Source organism: Mustela erminea, chromosome 17, assembly GCF_009829155.1.
Source record: "Mustela erminea isolate mMusErm1 chromosome 17, mMusErm1.Pri, whole genome shotgun sequence".
In the NCBI taxonomy this organism is placed as follows: Eukaryota; Metazoa; Chordata; class Mammalia; order Carnivora; family Mustelidae; genus Mustela; species Mustela erminea.
Window position 1 is genome coordinate 41792907 of NC_045630.1, and position 20739 is coordinate 41813645.

The 20739-nt window shown below is 53.5% G+C and overlaps 2 protein-coding genes across 5 annotated transcripts in view; one reads left to right on the forward strand and one right to left on the reverse strand.

The window, feature by feature from the left end:
• The window catches only part of LOC116575931 (maestro heat-like repeat-containing protein family member 7), a 32195-nt gene extending 19772 nt beyond the window's left edge, over nucleotides 1–12423 (forward strand). The window contains exons 9-19 of the mRNA XM_032317558.1: nucleotides 309–453; nucleotides 959–1131; nucleotides 1635–1772; nucleotides 1871–1985; nucleotides 5063–5203; nucleotides 5759–5935; nucleotides 6275–6433; nucleotides 7322–7454; nucleotides 10779–10881; nucleotides 11482–11541; nucleotides 12349–12423. Coding sequence (XP_032173449.1) covers nucleotides 309–453; nucleotides 959–1131; nucleotides 1635–1772; nucleotides 1871–1985; nucleotides 5063–5203; nucleotides 5759–5935; nucleotides 6275–6433; nucleotides 7322–7454; nucleotides 10779–10881; nucleotides 11482–11503 — 1306 coding nt within the window. The 3' untranslated portion in view covers nucleotides 11504–11541; nucleotides 12349–12423. The remainder of the gene's footprint in view (nucleotides 1–308; nucleotides 454–958; nucleotides 1132–1634; nucleotides 1773–1870; nucleotides 1986–5062; nucleotides 5204–5758; nucleotides 5936–6274; nucleotides 6434–7321; nucleotides 7455–10778; nucleotides 10882–11481; nucleotides 11542–12348) is intronic.
• A 4028-nt stretch (nucleotides 12424–16451) lies between these two features.
• The window catches only part of KIF21B (kinesin family member 21B), a 48042-nt gene continuing 43754 nt past the window's right edge, over nucleotides 16452–20739 (reverse strand). For all 4 annotated transcript variants that reach the window (XR_004280040.1, XR_004280039.1, XM_032317817.1 and 1 more), the window contains one exon: nucleotides 16452–20538. Coding sequence is in view for 2 of the 4 variants with exons in the window: in XM_032317817.1 (XP_032173708.1) it covers nucleotides 20484–20538 (55 nt within the window). In the remaining 2 variants the exon portion in view is untranslated. The remainder of the gene's footprint in view (nucleotides 20539–20739) is intronic.

Sequence of the window (20739 nt, forward strand, 5' to 3'; positions counted from 1 at the left end):
ATCAGGTAGGTAAGGAGAGCTTGGACAAGGCAATAGAGAGGACACCACAGGAGGCTCTTCTGACTGATCTGCAGCTTTGAAGTGTGGCCTGAGAGAGTCTCTCATATCAGGATCTCAGGTCAAGAGAACATCTCCGGGTTTAGCTCTGTGTGAGAGGACAGAGGATGGGGAGGTCTGGAGATGATGACAGTGAAAGGAGAAAAAGAGAGGGGCTAGAACCCTGGGCAAAGGAGCTCAGAATCCCTTTCCCTGGAAGCCCTGTGGAATCAATGGAAGGTGACCCTGTTGTTGGGGTTCTGCCTCTACAGAGTGGTTCATAAGCCCTGGGAAATCCTGGCATCATTCCCCAAAGGCTATGAAGTGATCATGGAATTTCTGATGCAGAAACTGACTCCATACCAGAAATCAAAGGAACAGGAGACCAGCCACAGGATGGAGATCTCTCCGTTGATAGTATGGAGGGGCCCATGGAGGGGCCCATGGAGGGGGCTGGGTGCTGGGTGCTGGGTGGGGAGCCTCCTGGTGTCCTGCCCCACATTGCCTTGAGCTCCTGGGGCTTCTCCCTTTTACATATCCATGTTTGGTTGAACATCCTAATGACAGAGTCTTATGGTAGTTGGAGGGAGGGTTTTCTAGTTGTCTCTGCCTTGTAGGGTGACAGAAGAACTAGCTTCTCCATCTCCCTGGGTGAGCTTAGGTAAGACAAACACCCCAGTATGCCTTAACTCTCCAAGTCTATGAGAGAATAAAACCACCACCACAATGATGAGACTATTCTAACATTCTAGAAATTTCTTCTTATTTTCTTGGCTCACAATAATTTAGTTTTGACTTGCTCTGGCAGCGTGGACTTTTCTGGGCCAGACCATCATGGTGATAGGTTATGGGCAAAGATTTCATGGGGACAGGGCCTGAGACATAAAGTCGATGATGACCCTGCTCTCCTCCCCACCCTCAGGCCACCAGGGCCATCCAAGAGCTCCTGCTTGAACCGAGTCGGCGGATGGAGATTCATACCTTCTTCTCCTCCCTGTTTATGGCCTTGCTCTTCCGGATCTCCTTTCTCGTGCTTGAAGAGGACACGGACATCCAGGATGAGCAGCATATAACCGGATGGGTGGACCCTGTCAGGTACCTTTGGCCTCTGGGCCAGAGTTCCTAGTGACCGTGCTCCAGGGCCCATCTGGCAGCCATGTCTGGTTATTCCCCTCTTACGTGCCTATTCTGGTCCCAGGCTGCTGGTTTGGGAAACCTTGTCATACCTCCCGTGTAGGGCACAGAGTGTGCTCCCCATACATCATTTCAACAAGTCTCACTGGACTTTTGAGAAAAGGCTCTTTATTTCTGACTTCCTGAGCTGATGCCAAGATTCTGTTCCCAAGTGACATCAGTATAGCGGATAAAACAGCGCCTCTGAGCTCCACTCTCCACCTTCTGTGGGCTTTCTGCACCACCTCAGGGACCCCCACATCCCTCTTGGGCTTGGATTCTCATTTGTGAAATGTTAGCCCGGGTCTCTCAGGGCTGTGCCACTACCAGTGGTTCATGATTTGCATAGACAGGCAGGTGCAGGTGAGGGGAAGGAGCACAGATGGTGGGGAGGACTTCCGGTCTGCTTTCTGCCTTTTCTCCAGTTGCAGCATAGAGGCCCTGAAGACCTTGATGCTAAGTACCGGGTATGGAGACCACGTGTCTTACGTTCAGAAACTTGGGGGCTGGGAGCTGCTCACCAGTCCCGAAAGACACTATGAGGGGGTCACTCTGCTGGCCAGGTAGGCCTCACCCTTGTCCCTGGCCAGATGACCTCCCATCCTGTTGGCTCTCTGCTGGGGCCCAGGCCTGATCCTGAGCTCTCTGCTCTCATCGGCAGGACCATGGTCATCAAGAACTGTTGGCACAACCGCCCCATCTTCAGTTTCATCATCAGCATGCTCCAAGACCTGAACTACAGGAATCACTTAACGGCCTTCGTGTTCATGGCTGAAGTGAGTGGTTCTTGGTGGGAGGAGGGCGGGTGAGAGTGGTGCCTCTGGAAGGCAGCTGTACCCAAGGGACACCTCCAGGGATGGCTGGTGGAGGAAGGGTGGCCTACTTCACTGTGGCTCCCTATCCCACAGAAGGGCCGGGGGACACGGTTAATGACAGTTAGGTACCTTGAGTCACAGGCTTGCAAAGTACCTGGTGTAATTCCTCCTTGAATCTTAAGGCAGCTTAGCTCTGTCCCAACCTCATGGGAAGTCCTAGCTCTTTCCTTCAGCCACCTTGACCTTCATTAGCCTTTGAAATGAATCTTTACACAGTACTACTGATTGACTCCATGTATTTCAGTCATTTGACAGAAAAAAAGGTGTAGAAAATTTAGAACATGTGAAAACAAACTTTAAAAATTATAAAACCATTAATGGGCACAATACCCGGGGGAAACCACTTTTAGCTTTTGGCCTGTTTGGAGGGGGGCTTTGTGTGTGTGTGTGTGTGTGTGTATTTCTGTGTGTGTGTGTGTGTGTGTGTGTGTGTGTGTGTGTGTGTGTTTCATATCTAACATCATTCTCTACTAATACTGTATCTTGCTCTCTTTAAGCATCTTCAAACATAAATTATAACGGTAATGTAATATTTCATCACAAAGATGTTCTATAATTTATTGGACATTTTTTTCTGGTTTTACTATTTATAATTTTACTATTTACTATTATAAATAACATTGTAGGGGACATCTCTGTGCAAAAGACTTTGCCCATATTCCAGATTATTTTTAAATGTTGACTATAAGTAGAAGCATTGATTGAAGAAAAATATGAATGTCTTCTAGGATGTTTTTACATTAATGCCAAATTATTTTCCAGGAAAATTGTAACAAATTATTCTTCCACCAGCAGTATCTGGGAAAGTTTTGGGATTTTTTTGGCTCACTGTAGCTTTAAGTAGGCTCCCTTCAAGATTCAAGCCACCTGATTTTTTTTTTTTTTTTAACATTGAGCAAAACTACGACCATGACCATGACAGAAGACAATGCAGGGCTGCTACTGGAATCTAAGCAGATATTGCCCTGACCTGGGTTGTAGGCGGTGGTCTAGCTGGAAGGTGCCCAGGGCCATGAGCAAGTACACGTGCACTGGCAGGGGTGCTGGTATACGCATTCAAGGATGTATGTTGTGTTGGCAGAACCCCTGCTAGGGATGTGGGAATGTGGGTGTAGGGTCCACAACTCTGCCTGGAAGAGGGTGCTTAGCTCAGTGGGCCTCATGTCACTAGGGAAGCTGTTTCAGTGCAGATTCCTGTGCCCTATCCCCAGAGCGTGCATTCGGTGGCTCTGGAGCAAAGCCCAGAAGTCTTCGGTTTTCTGTCAACAGTCCAGTGGGTGTCGCAGTGCAGGTTTTGAGGAACAGTGCAGGGTGCAAGCCTCGGGGCGGTGGGGAGCACGGCAAGACGGATGTCACGCTCTGTAGAGCAGTAGCTCTGGCTTCTGGCTGCCTCAGAATCCTCTGGGCAGCTTTAAAATATGCTAATCCCAAAGCACAATTTCACCCCCTCTCTTGACTTCCTGCCTTGAGATTCTACTTGAACTGGTCTGGGATCAAGTCCAGGCGTCGGTTTATTTTAGAAGTTCCCAAGTTTAGAGCTGCATTCTAGAAACACAGCTAGGATCGACATCCGCTCTAGAAGCTCCCCCAAACGCATAAAACCCAACTGAAGCAAGCGGGCGTGTGGATAACAATTATTCATCTGCCACCGTTACTGGATTTGCAGACTGGGGAGCTTGGAGGGAGGCGTCGGCAGGCCGGGGGAGAAGGCTGAGACCCCACCAAAGGAGATGAGGGAGCCTTGTTCCGAGCTGTTCACCCGAGCCAGTTTTAAAGTGGAGAACCAATGGGTTTTATGTAGCAGCTAAGACAGCTGAGCACAACCTATAAACAAGAGGCACGAGCTCGAAATGCTTTCTAATATTTCACAGCCCCTTGCAACTTCCCTGCTTCCTTACTCTCGAATGACCCCAAGTAGAAACACTGAAAACAGGGCCACGTACTTTCCTTCATGGCACTCAAGGAACAGGTGAGCTCACTGACACTGATTTCCACGGCAATTCTGAAAAAGACGTTAATATTTCTCTTTTGTAGAGGATGAAACTGAAGCTCAGAGTTTGAGAACCATGCTGGGCTAATGCATAAATTACACGGGTCCCTGGGGGCTCTCAATCAAAGACAGGTGGAAATGCCGCTCTGTCCACGGGAACGTTTTTGCCAGTAGAATCGCACCCACGAACAGACATACATTTGTTTGTATATGCACACACACAAAAGCAAGTTCCTCTGGTTTAAATGTATCTGATTCGCTTTTTTGTCTTTTAAAATTTTTTATTTCAAATGACATAGAGACCCACATAAATTTTACGTAAATATACAAATGAAATCACGTTGCGCTATTTTTTTTAAATTGTAGCCTTTAAAAAAAAAATCTTTCCTGTTTTTGCTTCTCTCCCTTCTACTGTATCATTTCTACCTGCCACCTCTTCCTCTCCGAAAGGATACCAAATATGTATCCTTCCATATTTTTCTCCATGGTCAAATAAGCTGTACACAGCTATGGATAAATATCTGGTGCATGTCTTACTTTTCTCCTCTATAGCTCCCCTCATCAAAGATGCCTGAGGAAAACCTGTAGAATGGATGGATGACTTCTGGAATGATGGAGTGTGAAGTTATCTCTCAAATATGCTTTGGCCTCTTTACCTGGCCTTCCAAATCCTTAAGAACATCTCTCTCTCTCTCTCTTTTTTTTTTTAGATTACTTATTTATTTATTTGAGAGAGAGGGAGAGAAAGAGCATGAGAAGGAAGCAGGTAGAGAGAGAAGCAGACTCCCCATGGAGCTGGGAGCCCGATGTGGGACTCGATCCCAGGACTCCGGGATCATGACCTGAGCCGAAGGCAGTCACCCAACCAACTGAGCCACCCAGGCGCCCCAAGAACATTTCTTTATAAATAGAAACCTAGATTCAAGGTCACTGGGAATTTTTGTTCTCCTTGCCCATTATTTCAGTTTTCTTGGTCTTCTTTTGCCAGCTGCTCCGGTGCCCAGGGGTGGCGGCCATAGCAGATGAAGCCACTCTCCGCATCTTGGCAGACTGGTTCCAACATGAGGAGCTCACCACGGTGAAGCTCTTGCTGCAGATGGTGGTGACCTTTGCAAAGCACGGGAACATGGTAAGATGGAGTGGGGGTCAAGGGTATGCTCTCAAGAGATCTTATCACCCAGAGAAGCAAGTGAAAGGCCCGGATCTCCGGTGTGTTGTTATAGATGAGGTAGACCACACTCTTGGGACTGGGCGGAGGAAACCCTCCTGAAGCCAGCACTGGATACAGGGGTCGAGGACCTGAGCCATTCATGCTCAAAAGAGGAGGTTTTCCCATGAGTCATTTCAGAGTTAAGGTCAAGCTAATTCTAAGAGCCCAGGCCATCCAGGTGTCCCAGGGACCAGAGATGCTAAGGGCAATGGAGCTGAGAACTTCTGGGTATAGTGGGAGGAGGGCTCTCCTCGGCTTTCTCCCCTTTTCCCAGGAGGACAGAAGTCCTCCTGGGCAGCTCCCCACGACGGCCACCCATTTACCAGCCCCGTCCCTGTCCCAGGATGAAACAGGGTAGAGTGTCTCAGTTCTGGCTTTCATTTGTGGAGCCTCTTGAATAGAAATGCGAGTCCCTTGACGTGGCAAGAGTCATTCCCTGGATGCCTCCTTTCCTGAGCAGCTGTCACTCTGCAGGTGCGACAGTTCCGTGTCCTCCAGCCCTACATGCTGAACTGCTGCTACTCCCTGGACAGTGACATCGTCACGGAGACTTTCGCGGTGCTCAAGTATCTCACGCAGCTCCTCAGCTGGCGGCAGAACGCCTCCTTCTTCGTTCAGCTCTCTTTCACGCTTGGGCCCTTCTTTGAGGAGGTGAAGCCCTTAGCGGGGTTATTTCCCTTCTCTGGGGGTCCAAGGGAGTCGGGCAGAATTATCTGGAAAGGCCCCTGTCACCTGAATGGGAGGCTGTTCTGGAAAGGTCTGCTTGTGTATGTCCTCTTGGGTAATGGCTATGAAAGGCGGGAGACGTATTGAGAGCAGACAACAGTGACCAGGGAGAACGGGGATGTGGTAGGATCACAGCAGATCGCCGGGGAAGGAAGTGTGCATGGCAGCGTGTCCTGTGAGCGGGAGCTCGGGGGCCACTGATCCTCACTGGGTGGACACAATTGGAGGTGTCTTCTCTGTGTCTGTGTGTGTCTTCTCCCCAAGGAGTCAGAGCACCTGCGCCTGATGGCCTTTGAGACCTACAGGGCTCTCTTGGCTAAGGTCAAGAGGAGAATGCTTGTCTTCCCCTTGAAGTACCAGGTCCTCAACTTGATAGTCCCCCTCGTGCTCCACCTGGAGGATGTGAATATCAGTGTGGCTCAGGTGAGAGGCTGTCCCGGAGCCCGGTCTTCTGTCGCCGGTCACGGGAGGTAGATGCTAACAGGTGTTAAGCGCTAAGGAAGGGGCTGTAGCGAAATTGAAAGATGCTGGAGGAGTCACTTTGTCTCTGACCTTGCAGAGTTGCAAGGATGGGCCAGGTGTGACCAGATGCTTGCACCAGGGGTTTCTCTCCCTCCCGGCTCTCTCCAGCCTGGCCGCCCACACACCATGGAATGCCCTGGGTGGGAAGACTCCAAGGAGGAAAATCGCAGCGTCTGGCCCAGTGCCTCTCTCCGGTTCTCTGCCCTTGGCCTTCCCTCCAAGTTGTTCCCTGCATACTCCCTTGCGCTGAATTGAGTACACCTCACCACCACCACCACCAGCAGCAGCAGCAACACAGAGGTTCCCATGAGGCAGGACAGAGAGCCTGGCATTGGTCCATGTTTTGGGGGACCAGGGATGTGAATGGCAGCTGGGGAAAGTTGAAAAGTTTCTGATGTGGTTGGTAACAGGATTCTGGGTTTCCAGATGAGGTCACTTTGCCATGGCAAGGCTTCTGTTGGGTGCCGAAGCCACTGGAAGACTTTGGTGAAATCTGTTTCAGAGAGTCTGTTTTGAGGTGTGGGAAGCCACGCTGTGGGTGCACGAGGCCGGGACGTGGAGAATTTCCCAGCAGCTGGCAAAGTCATTACAAGCAGGCGTCTTGACCTTCTTATTAGTGGGAAACAGTTGTAGACACAGCCAAGCTGCCTAGAGGACCCTGCCTCTCTCTGCACCCCTAGGTCCATCTGGGTTCACTGGAGTCTTCCCTCCCTCCAGGACTGGACTCACTGCTGTCTGTCTCCCCTTCCTCATGCCCTTCTGTGTCTTCTCCCCGCCCTGTCCCCATAGCTCCTCATGCGGGGCATTCCTGTCTCTCCAGATCTGCCGGCCTGCGCTCTGCCACACGGCCGCCATACTGGGCTGGTCAAGGCTCAAAGTGATTTTTGCCGAGAAAGATGTATGGACGATCCTCAGAGCCCTGGTAAGGCAGCAGCTCCCTCACCATTCTTCTCCACGCAGGGAGGATGGGGTGGCCAACAGTCTGTTTCCTGAGCTGTCTGGGGTTTGCTGCAGTTCAACAACGAGGGGCTCAGGGAGCGTCTGCTTTGTGCCCAGCAGCTGGCCCTGGTTCCTGCCCTCCCATTGCTCCCTGTCCAAGTTGGGGAACTCGACACCCATCTAGACAAATTCAGAATACTGTGGTGAGAACTAAAACAGAGGAATGTACTTCATAGCACAAAGGAGATACCCAGCCCAGTCTGGGAGTTGAAGGAAGGCTTCCTGGAGGAGGTGTCATGTGTGAAGAAGGGAAATGGAAAACAGGATATCACTTAGGCAAAGAGAAGGCTCCAGGAGTTCACACTCAGGGATCAGAGCAAAGCCCTCACTGTGTTGCAGGGCCTTTGCATAGGTCATTTTCTGTAATTTGATCCTGAGAAATAAGGGCAGAAGAGCCTGGCGTCGGGGGAGCTATCAGTGGCTTGGAATCATGCGAGCACCGGCACAAAACTCAAATGCCTACAAGGCCATGAAGAGAACATTAATCAGACAAGCAGGTTGGGTAGCCCTGGAGAGGAATTGAAAATCCTGGGGTCCAGTGAAGGTAGCACCTCTCAGCACGGTCAGGCACTGCACAACCTTGTTCTAGTACATTCTCAGTAACTCCTCCTTTACTATCCTGAAATGAAATTCACATATATCCCAAAACGAATATAATGCCCTAACTCCAAAGGAGAAATGAACATAATTTTAAATCAAATAATGTGTAAGTATGCATGTAACACAATATAACATAAATGACGTAACTACATGACATGGCATGCTCTAACATGACATAACGGAATGTGATAAAACATAACATAAATAATAGATAGGAGGACCTGGGACCTATTTCTCTGGAGGACATGATGAAGTGGTTGACTCCTTGACCCTCTCTGTGGAACCTTTTTGACTTGACCTCTTACAAATGTAGAATGGTACTGGGCTGCTGTGTTGGGGACTCCAATGCCACGACAGTTGTGGCCCTTGGTGGTGGGACTTTCAGAGCGATGGACAATGTTTGGTGAAAGGCTACACGGAATGAAGTGCAGTCTTTCTTTGCTTTATATTGTAGATGCATCTCCAGGAAACCCAGTGTGTGTTTGAACTGTGAAAAAAATATTCTGTGTCTATGTAAAAGACAGGGTCAGGTTCTGGGCCCAGATAATTAGAAATAGAGTTTTTGATACAAATATGCAGTGGGACATTAGAAATTAGGATATTCCCTCTCATCATTTTGCCCACCAAAACATCCCCCCTTCTATAATTCCCTTGGGACAGTCCCCAGCTGAGAGGACCTATTGAAAACCAACCTAAAAGAAAGAAAGAAAGGAAGAAAGAAAGAAAGAAAGCCAACGTACTGGGTCTATGATATAGAGTGGGCTCAGTGTTGCCCAATTTTCCACTTTGTTAAGACAAGCAGGAGATCCTGATTTTAAGTGAAATTTGCCACATTTTCTTGGCAAATAATTTACAGTATTTGTGTGGAGCAAATGAAAAAATCTGCAGGCCGGTTTTGACTCATGAACTGGAGGTGTGCAGTCTTGGCATGGGAAGCAGGAAGCAGGAGCTGGGGCTGTACTGTGCAGTGAGGGCTTGGGCACAATAAAGAGCAAGACTTCATGCTATAGGCAACAGAGAGCCACGGAAGTGCTCTAAGGAAGCGGTACCATGGTTAGAGAGCTGTGTGCTTTAGACAGATCAGCTGTTGCAGACTGGAGGATAAGTTCACATGGGACAGGACTGGGGTCCGTGGTTGAGAGGATCTAGGGAGAGAAGATGAGGTCTTGAAGACAAAGACATGGAGGGATTAGCCAGGACTGGAGAGCTAATTGTTGTGAAGGTAAAGGTCAGCTCTTGGGTTTCTGACTTGGGTGAATGCTATGCTGGTGTCACAGACGGGGGTCAGGTACACAGAGGGAGGAGCAGGGGTGGAGAGGAAGATAGTGGCTTGATTCCGTACATGTCAAGTTTGTAGAGCTGGGGAGATCTATCCCACTGGAAATAGATATAATCACCAAATCACTGAGGCTTGGAGAACAGAGCCGCACTGGAGATATGGATATGTGGACTCCGAGCTCAGGGGAATTGCATAGCGGGAGAAGCGTCTGGTTTGACATCAGGATCCCAGGAAACCTCGGTTCCAAGTTTCCCATGAAGGAGACCAGGCAAGGAAACCAGGCCAAGAAACGGAAGGGGAACAAGAAGAGAGGAGGGTGGAGGTCCCTTAGGCAGAAGACAGATTCAGGAAGCGATGAGAGGTCGGCAGTGGGTGGTGACTGTAGCGGGAGTGGACATGCGTGTTGGCTTTGGACCATGGAAGCCAGGTCTGAGTCAGCAAGGTGGTCCAAGGAGACCAGGGTGCCAGAATCCACAGATTTCTCAGGGTAACCTGAAGCCTGGGGGAGGTAAGCAGCGGGTGGGGCTCTGCCTTCACACCCCCTTCGACAGGAGCAGTCCCCCTTCTGTTGGTTCAGAACCTGAGGTTTCCTGTTAGGATTTTTATTTGAAGAAGAGTTGTGCTACCAAAAAGGCTTGACAAACCATGGATGTAGCCTCCTCATTTGAGAACTCAGGCTGCAGTATAAAGGGGGAGTAGGAGAGTCACTGGGAAGGACACACAGGAGATGGGGTTAGGTACTTGCAAAAGGCAGAACATGTCATCCCCCAGAACCTTCAAGGGAGGGCGTCTGGATGAACGCAGAAGTGGGTGCCGCCTAGACAGGGAAAGGAAGGTACCAAAACACTTAATTACATGTGGCCACGCTAGGCTCTGTTTAAATAGAAGGGTGTAGATCTAATTGATTCTATTGTCGCCTAGAGCAGATGACCTTGAGATGGAAGATTTTAAGCCAAGACGTACATAAACAATATTGAAACAACTGGGTTCCCTCCTCTATGGTTGGCAGTAGGAGGAATGTGTGAGCGAACAATCGGGGTAAATCTTTTGGAAAGAGGTCCGCCTGTCAATCCAGGAAGGCTTCATGGAGGAAATAAGACTTCAGGAGCTCCCATTCCTTCAGGGCACGAGGGGATGAGTGGTGTTGCATTTTTAAAAATATTTTTTTTAAGTCATCTCTATACTTAATGGGGGCTCAAACTCGTGACCCCAAGATCAAGAGTTGCATGCTCCCCCAGTGAACCAGCTAGGCACCTCTAGAACGTTCCAATCAGGTTTTGCACTGAGAGGATGTCTCCAGACTGTGTGAGGGCGGGGCACGAGAACTGGCGATGGGCACCTTACCTAAACCGGCTCGTCTTCCTGCAGCTGAAGCAGAAGGCAAACAAGGCCCCCTGGTTTCTGAAGCAGTGTGTGGCCTTCTTCAAGAGCCCACAGGCCTCCATCCGCCAGACAGCCATACGGTTTGCAGGTACCCTTTCTCTCTCCTTGGAGCCACTGTGTCCTTGTCCCAGCGTCCTTCAAGCAGCCTGAGGCCTTGGGGCACAAGGGTATAAGGGCCCGCGCTAACCCTGGAGGGTGGAGGGGCTCCCTGTGCAGCCCCCAGGACCATTCTGGCGATAGTCCACATACTCCCCACCCATCCCCTCTGCCCCTCCTGTTCCTCCCCCTGCAGCAGGCTCCTGGGTGGGTTGGGTGACCTTTCCTACAGCGGAATGGGCCACGTCCTGGCCGGCCAGGCCAGCAAGGCTCCCAAGGGTCAGGGCGTCACGGTGTGGGTCCTGCTCTACTATGACGCTCAGAGGCTGGTGAGGACTGCTTCCTGCCACCCCAAGGAAAAACGTCCTTAGAGCTGAGGCATCCCCTCCCCCTCCCCCAGCTCCATTTGCCAATGACCCTGAGAGGAGCAGGGGAATTAATTTCTCCTTGTGCGAAAAGTCTGGACAAGGCCAGTTAGGGGGAGCGAGAGAAAACAAGGAGGGGTGTGTTTTGGGAAGAAACAGAAGAACAGGTCCAGCCGGGGTCCTATGGTCCTTTGTGGACCCCTGAGGTGTTCTGTGCGCTTCCATAGGCCAGATCATCCAAACCCTTGACAGGAAAGAGGTCGGTGATATGGAGGACGTATATGCAGGTGAGTGGGAAGCCAGGCACAGCTCTTTGCAGCTTTTAAGGGCACCGCTGTTAGCGGGGAAGTCTCAGAAATGAGGGAAGATGGGCACGTGGCAGGCAAAAATGATCCTTGGAAAGAATGAAGAGGGAGGCTTGCCTTTAAGTCCTCTGGCTTTGGGGCATCAGCCAGAGCCCCCTGCCCTCATGTTCCGTCACTAACTGACCCTCACCCCCACTGAACTCCAAGCTGTTCAGCAGCCAGAACCGTTGCTAGAACTCTCGAGAGGAAGGCCATCCAACTTTTTCTCACCTGGGGAACATAGGGTTCCCAGCCCTTCCAAGCCATTGTCCACACCTTCTCTGCCCATCCCTCTGAGACCTGCCAACCCCTCCAACCAATGCCCCGCTCGTCCCTTTTCCTCTGTCTTGTCTCAAGCACCCTATCCGCGCATTGCTGCGTCCCCCGCTGCCGCCCAAATCTCTGGCTGTGCTCTCTGTGAAGTCGGAGGACTTTGCTCATAGCTGTTCTCTGGAAAAGAGGAGGGCAGAGGGGGCAGGAGGGGGGTGGTGGAGGGGGCCGAGAAGGTGGTTGTGGAGGCAGGACAAGAACAAGCTGGCCTCACGTCTCCCTGAGCCTGGGGCAAGTATGTCCTCTTGCTTGTGACTGAGAAGGGTGGCCTCCTGGCAGGGATTCTCCCTCATATTTTAAAAGCCACCAGTCCCCATCCCGCTGCACTGCCCCGTCTGCCAGCTGTGAGGGGCCCAGACCTGGCGCCCAGCCCAGCAGGCTGACTTTGTTCCAAGCACCTTAGCAGTCTCTGTGTTGCAGCCCTAAGGTCCATGCACAAAGACCCCGACCCCATGGTCAGCTGCCTCGCCACGCAGACCCTCTACATCCTGGAAGCCAAGGAGAAGCAGCTGGCCAACACCCCTACCTCCTGCTTCTGCAACCGGAGGCCTCGAAAGGGCCACTCCTGAGCCTGCGTCCTTGGGACCTGGCCAGGGCGGCTGTGACTGTGACAACCGCGACAGGGGGGCCTGGCTCCCGAGCCCCACCCTAGAAGTGGCTGTGTGCCCCCGCAGACCCTTTGTAATAAAAGGAAGAAGCATGAACTTTCGTGGAGTTGGTGTCTCCTGGCCTTTCCACTTTGTTCTGCGGGGCAAACCATTCGCCATGGGCTGCCTCCTTGGCAGCAACCATCTGGTCCAGGCTGGCCTCTCCCAGCTCTGCGGCCCCCACCATGCCCTTCGCCCAGTGGCCAGGGGATGGGAGGCTGAAGCGTGGAGACGCTGGCATCAGCTTGAGCTACAGACTGGGAGGAAAGGGCATGCTGGGACATGGGAGGTGTTCTAGACCTCAGTGGCGCTGGGCGGGTTCCTGGTGGTGAGCACGGAGTCTACTCTGGCAGCTTGAAGCAAGGCAGAGATTGACAGGAGGGCATTAGTTGGCTCATAAAATATCCCCGGAGATCAGAGAGTTTGGATACCACGCGTCAGGAACAGGGCGGTTCTGCAAAAACACCCGTGTGGTTGTCCCTTTGCGCAGCCGAGACCACAGCCCAGGTGACAGCATTTGGGTGGGGACATCAGAAACTCGGTCCCGTGTGTCCAGAGAGCCAGAGGTTTCCTCCTCCCACTCCTGCGGCTGAGCTGGGAGCTCACTCTCTCCCGGGGCTTCTGTTGGAATCTGTCTAACCCAGGGGCCCTCGGACAGTCCTGGAAGTTTACCCTCAGGTCTGCACAGGCTTATTTGCTGCTCCCACTCCCCCATGCCCACCCCCACCTGCCTTTGGAGTCAGCCAGGCCCCAAAGCTGGGGGGACAGGGACAGTAACCAATGTCCTGAAAGGTAGGCTCCCTCCCGGTCAAACGTGCTCTGACTTGGGACGGAGCGAGGGCCATGGTGAAGGAGACACTCAGGCTCGCTTGGGCTCTTGCCCTGCAGTGCCCAGCCTGTCGCCTGCATCGAACCCCCCAGGAACGTGTGGAGTCCTCCCCTCGCTCACTCTCTCTGCCCCCGCACGCCTCCCTTTCCGGGCCGCCACGATCCTCAGTGTTATGTCCACTGGGGGCCGCAGCCAGTGTCTCTTGGACCCGCACACACACTCCTCACGGCAGGTGGCGCTCCAGCCCGCACGGAGGTCTGCATTGGCCAGAAGCCGCTGCTCACGCACTCCCCTCGGCCTGGTCTCTGGGTCCCCCATCAGCAGCTGGGGGCCTCGCCATGGACGTGAGTGGGGAAGAGCACAGGACAGTGGTGGGCGCATGGTCCCTTCCCTGCCCTCCGAAGCACAACCAGGTCAATATGTCGGGATTGGACCCACTTCGGAGACTGTTCTGGATCCCCCCACAGATCACCCCGCTCACGTTGGTCAAGCCAAGCTTAAGAGGCACAATGGGAAGAGACCACGTGGGGGAAGGAATCTTCTTCCATGTCCTGGAAGGAACATGGCCAAGTCTGCTGTCTTCTCTGGGCCTCCGCTCCTCTCATTTGTAAACCGAGCGAGAGGGTTGGGAAGAACCGTCTTTGATGATGCCACCCGGGTTGACAGTGAAATGACTCCCATCAGATTCTGAGAGGGGCTATTACAGTCTAATTTCTCTCCTTCACATTGTTCTGTTTCCAAATGTCCTGTAATAAGCAGATATCACTATGATAACTTGGGGAAAAAAACCAAATCTTACAAAAGAACAAAAGAACAAGGTCCTTTAACCGGGTGTTCCTGCCTCCCTACCCCTCAGGGCTTTGGCATCTTCAAGACACAGGGTGACCTGAGTTTGGAAAAACCACCTTCTGTGGCAAACCTGCGAGGCAAGGGGAGGGGCACCAGGGGTAGAACCAGCCGGCTGGAGTGCAGCCCAGGGTCCTGCTCTTGACAAGGTCAACAGCTCCCGGGACACTATTTTCTGGTTTTTACTCACACACCCCACACGCCTGCAGCTGGTCACGCCCAACTGTCACTTCTCACGGTCAGCCATGGGCTCTGTCCCGTAGGGTGGGATCCTATGTAAAAGAAGGGCCTGTGGGGAGCAGGCGTGGGACCAGACCAAGCGGGAGGGTGGGGCAGGGAGAGCGGGTATAGGTAAGGCTCAGTCAACCAGCCAAAAACAACCGCCCTCAGAAGCCACCCTTGCTTCCCAGGGCAGGGAAGCTCCAGCACCTGCTGGAGGGTCTCGGGGAGGATTAGGGCAACTCTGCCCACCTGCATCCCCCTCCGAGGATCAGGGCCCCCTTTCAGTTGCTAAGACCCTTCTGTTTGAGGACTAGGAGCCCCTCAGCCTCCCCCGGAGCCCTCCTGTCTCCAGCCCACGATGGTCTGCCTCCCACGGATCTCACAGGCTGGGTCCCCTGTCCACAGCCAAGAGCCATAGGTCTAGCTAAACAGCAATGACTGTGTAGGTTGACAGCGAAACTTGGTTTCATATTTGGAAAACACAGCAGAGAGAGACCCTATTGTCTTCACATTACAAAAATCAGGAAGTAAATGCTTTCAAGGTGGTCTTGGCTTCTGAGGGTCCTCCAGAGGCCACAATGCTCAGGGATGGGCCGGAATCTCTGGGATCTGGGGACATGAGCTGGGGTTATCAAAAGGGAGGGTGACCGCTTCCCTACAGGAAAACTTCGTTGAGCTATTTAGTGACATTTCACAACTCACCGCCCCCAAACATGCCCACTCTTTCCTTCTCTCACTCACACATGCACTCGTTCAGTGGCTGGTCAGCACCTGAGGGGATATGGAACGAGCCAGAATAAAATCATTAGCCTAAAAAAGAAAAGACGGTGGGCTTTATGGTACAGAAATTATATCTTCATAAAACTTTTATTAAACATGTTTTCTTGAGGGGTGCCTGGGCGGCTCAGTTGTTGGGCATCTGCCTTTGGCTCAGTCCTGATCCCAGGGTCCTAGGATTGAGCCCCACACTGGGCTCCCTGCTCAGTGGGGAGCCTGTTTCTCCCTCTCCCACTCCCTCTGCTTGTGTTCCCTCTCTCGATGCCTCTCTGTCAAATAAACAAAATATTTTAAAAAATAAAAAAATAAGTAAAAATCTTCTCTTGAGAGCGAAACTGGACAAAAGGGATATGTGCACACAGAGCTAACGCTGGGACACTGGTGCCTCCGGGACACTGACTTCTGAATGAGGCACAATCTAAAATTATGGGGGAGGGTGCCTGGGTGGCTCAGTGGGTTAAAGCCTCTGCCTTGGGCTTGGGTCATGATCCCAGGGTCCTGGGATCGAGCCCTGCATCAGGCTCTCTGCTCAGCAGGGAGCCTGCTTCTCCGTCTCTTTCTGCCTGCCTCTCTGCCTACTTGTGATCTCTGTCTGCCAAATAAATAAATAAAATCTTTAAAAAAATAAAATTATGTGGGAGCCACAGATTCCTGAAAAATAGTGGGAATGGGCCAAATACACTACGTGGCACCGGAAGGAACTACATCTTGAATGCATCATACACGGTGTCCTCCGGGCTCTGGGAAAGGTGCTGGCTGTGTTCGTGCAAGAAGACCAGTGCTGTGGCCGGGCAGGTCGGGCTTCCAGTCATGGCTTTGGTCTCCCTAGGGCTGACCCTGAACATGTCTCTTCCTTTCTGAGACTTTGCCCATTTCCAAAACACAGATCACACAGAGGGAGTGAAGATCCAGGGAAAGATGCCTGAAATAGTGCTTGGAATACAGTAGGTGCTCATTAAGTGCTGGGGCCCTCTTCCAGCTCACGTACCTGTCCCAGGAGACAGCAGAGTCTGCAGGGAAGGCAACACTCTCAACACGGCTTTCTTGTTGGGCAAGCTCCACACTCACAGCCCAGGAGAGTCTCCTCAGGCTGGACCCAGCCCCAGAGGCCCACCCCACCCGCCCCAGCACCAACCCCCCCCACCCCAGAGAGGGGCCACCAGCCCAAAGCTGGCAGCTCTCAGGGGACACACCACAACAGATAATGGTCATTCGGGTTTTATTTATGACAACTTCTTAGAACACACACGTCCAGTCTAGGAACGGAAATGTACAGCATGAGGGCTTAAATAACTTTCATACACTATGTACAGTCATCGGCAGAGGTACAAAACATATTTACATCTTGTGCTATAGCCGCATAGCGAGGAGGGCCTAAGCCAAACGAGACCCTGCAGCCTGGGCAGGGGGTGATCCCTAGAAAAGAGCTGGTAGGCAGGGCGGGGCCCTTCACTTCAGGGGTCTTCTCTGACCCTTGGCTCTTCTTGGAGTAGTTCCCACTTCCCTGCAAAGCCCTCGGGACAAGGGTTCAAAAAACTGGACTGGGTATGAGAAGGGTTGGGGGTTCGCTGGAGTGCTGGGGCTGGGCAGGGTGTGGGGACTAGAACGAAGATGCCCTAGAAAACGGAATTTTCCTTGTCGATTCTGTCCTTGCACCTAAGAGGGCAGTGAGGGATCCTGGGAGCCAGGAAAGTAGGGGCAGGCCCATGGAGGCCTGTGGGGCCACTGGCCAGGCCCCAGCTCCTGAGGCTGGGCCAGGACAATGGGCTAAGCTAAGAGAGCGGGAAGCAGTTTCCTGTTTGGGATGGCAAACAGACAGATGCCACACGTTCAGGCCCCAGGGGCGCAGGGAGAAATTGCCCCCTTCGCAGGGCAGGTCCTGCCCGCCCCCCACATGATGGTGAAGATGCTGGGCTCAGGCTGGGGCTGGACACGCCGGGGGCTGCACCCACACCCACCCCAGATTGCATCAGAAGATGCCCCCGGGAGCTGGGCTGGTCTATGTGAGGGGAGAGAGCGGGTCACTTCTAACTCCAGAGCCACAGCCTGCCCACGTCACCACTACAGTGGGTGGCGTGAGAAAGTCCCCGCCACGGTCTTCCCTACAATGACTTTGTGCTTTAGCTTGCCCTCTGCCCAGGTGACACCGCCCCAGGCGGGCAGCAGGGCAGGACAAGTGAGGGCTGGAGCTGTAGTGGTGGGAGGGGGTAGGCAAACCACTCCCAGATCCGCAGATGGCCCTTCCCAGACCCACTGGGGTACCCTGACCACCTCAAAGGCTTGGGTGTGCCTTTCCTTGGCAATCTCCAAAGGCAACTCCAGATGCTACCTTGGAGAACTGTGGCTGTCATGGAGGGATCGGCTACTCAAGTGACAGCAAACACTGAATTGATTAATACTTAGAATTCCAGGACTGTGCCCAGAAGGCCCAAAGACAGTCAGCTTCAAAAGCATTCGAGGGGAGCCCAGCCCCGGGGACAGGGAATGTGGCTCTGGGCTCCTTAGGCTCAACAGGGCTGGGACCCAGCGTGGGCTCAGGCATTTAAAGACTTGGGGTGTGGGGTCAAGAGAGAGGGAACTAACTCCTGGGCCTTCTGCTGTGGCTGAGCTGGTATTGGCCCCGACTCAGGTCTGCAGATGGGTAAAGTAAGGAGTAGGATGAGCCACCCCCCAGAAGCAGGACAAGCCCTGGGCTGAGCCCTGGCCTGAGCGAGGAAATGCCCACGCAGATGCAGACATACTCATTATAACTGCAGACAGAACCAAGCTGGGTGAGCCCCCTGGTCCCAGGTCTGCCCAGGCCACCCACCACCAGCCCTGCTATTTGTGCTCAAACCACAACCATTTTGTGCTTCCAACCTTTAGGACGCTGGGGGCCTGCCCCCTGACTATGTACCTTGGACATCCCTGGAGGAGTAGACAGAGACTCTGAGCTCTTGGAGCACAGATTTCAGAAGGACTCAGGGCTCCCGAGGGACTTCAAGTTTAGAGTCAATGATAGTCGCCAGGACAGCAGAGCCGGCCTGCCATGAGGTAGCTGACCCAACAGAAACAGCAGGAAGTAGGCAATGCTGCTGAGCACCTCTCGCAGGCCCTAAGGTCATGTCTCGCGCAAGAACGGGCCTTTGCAGCTACAGTACCGTTCTGGGCTGGGGCCGCCCCGGCCCGTGGGGGCAGCACAGTCTTTTGTGTTTCTACGGTTTGTAAACAGTCATGCAGATGGAGTCTTTCTTACAGGTTGCAAGGTTGAAGCTTTCCGATCAGGTGGGGAGAAAGATGGGAATGGAAGAGGCGCCTGCTTCCACGTGGCCGAGGGAGCAGCCATGGCCCCCTGCGCTGGCTGGAGGAGGAGGGACTTCGGGGGTGCAGGCGGACTGTCCCAGGCTCCAGGAGGACAGGCTCCGGGGTGGGCGCTTCTTGCACACACGAGCTTACCCAGACTCCACCACTGGGGCAGGCAGGGACCTCCCAGGACAGCGGGGAAGCAGGGCTGGGGATTCAGGCCCCGCAGGGGTTTTTCCCTTTTGCTGCTAGGACGGCCTCCTCTGCCCTGTGTGCCCTACCAGGGCTGCACAGAGGGGGCTCTGATCACCTGGCCAAATACGCAGGGTCACAGAGGTCAAACACAGAGCCACCTCTGGAAGGTCTAATAGTCACCGCATTATCTCCGAAGAGAGTCGGGGCTCCTGACTCCCAGACCGAGGAGAGGAAGCACAGGACCTGTTAAGCACTGGAGAAACCACTGTGGACAGGTTGGGGCGGGGGGATGTCTTGGGACGCCTCCCAAGGCCCGGTCCTGTAAATTCAGAATTGTCCCAACAGGGGGCGCTGGAACACGGATTTAACCACGTCCCCAGAGCCGTGAGCCCACAGCCCCAAGGCAAAAAGGAACTCAATGAATTTCTTCTTCGCTGCTAATCTAAAACGGGAGGGTCTCTTGCCCCATGCCAGTTTTAAGGCTTGAAAACGTGTCTCCTGAATAACCAGAGAGAAAGAGTCCAGAAGGACTCCCGTCCCTGTCGGGGTGAAAACACAGGTGAGCTGGGGACGGGGCTGGGCCATCCTCACCATCCAAGCCACCCCCTGGTAGACACGATCCTCTGAGCTGCTTCCTACGTGGCCCACACAGGACTCTGGGAAGGGGGGCCCCTGGCCCTGGGCTGTGGGGTGGAGCTCCCCTGCCTTCTGGGGGCAGCGGGCACGGGACCCCGCTAGTGCAAAGACACATGTGGTGCCGCGGGCATGGCTGGTGTAAGGCTGCCCAGCATGGGGGCCAGGCCCCGGGGTGGAGGAAGGCACTGAAGCGTCAGGCGGCCTAGAGGTCAGGGGTGCACTAGAATGGTCCCTGGGGGTAAAGTCTGGGACGGGCCCGAGCTGCAAAGCGAACAGAGGAGGTGGCCCTGGAGGGCTGGTCGGGCGGATTCCCTTTGGATTCCTGGCCCCCGAGTGCTGAGGAAAAGAACATTTGGGGGAGAAACTTCAAGTCAGTTTCCAGGAGGCAACCGCAAAAAAAATAAAATAAAATAAAATAAATAGCGGAAGTATTTCTGACCATCTCCCCAGAGGAATTTTTCTAGCAGCTCTACCTTGGCCCCATTGGAAAGGGACCCCAAGGGATGGCTGGGGTCAACAACAGGAAATAGCTATTGGTGGCCAAGGGGCTAAGGGTCAGCTGCAGGGACCAGCTGCCAACACCTGGTTTCCATGGTTACCTGAGGACTATCATTTTGGGCTCAGAGGCAGGTGCAGTGGCTCCAGAGGCTGGATTAGGGGACAGAAGGGGAGGCCTGTTCATCAGGGGGCACGGCAGGGGCTGGGGCTGCTTCGCCTCCCCCTACAGGTCCCCATGACTGGGCCAGAGGTTAAGGAAGGGCTCGGCCAGCTCAGCAGGAGAGAATGTGGCCAGAGGGAGGGCAAGGGGAGCCCGAGGGGCTGCAGGGAGAGAGATGAGACGGGAAAATGCCCTTTGGCTTCACAGCTTAAATTCCTCCTCAGCCTCTCTCTCTCCCCCAAGAGGCAAGGGGAATAGTATCCTGTAGGAAGGTCAAGGGAGAGGCAGGAGAGCAGGAGAGGGGCCATACCCGAGGCCCACACCCTCTGTCCCCAGGGCAGTTGGCCCCGTCAGACCACAGCTTCCCTTCTGTGCTGTCCAGGCTGCCGGGGTGGGGGTGGGGGGCCGAGGGTCTGGGAGCCGTCCTCGGAAAAGCAGCCGGGGTGAGCTCAGCTGCGTGCTCCTAGTGTGGCCCGCGGGGTAACCGCCGCAAGCTCCAGAACTTCACCGTCAGGTCGCTGGGGTGGAGGACAGAGAGGGACTGGTCAGCTCTTAAAGCGGGCCTGGCTGGCGACCCCCAAAGTAAAGCATGGGCCGGCTTCTCCAAACTCCCCACATGTGGCTGGGGCCCAGGGGCAAGCATCGCCGAGGAGGAGGGCAGACTGCAGGGGCGGAGGTGGGGGGCTGCTGGGCAGAGGGAGAGGGCCTGGGGTCTCCAA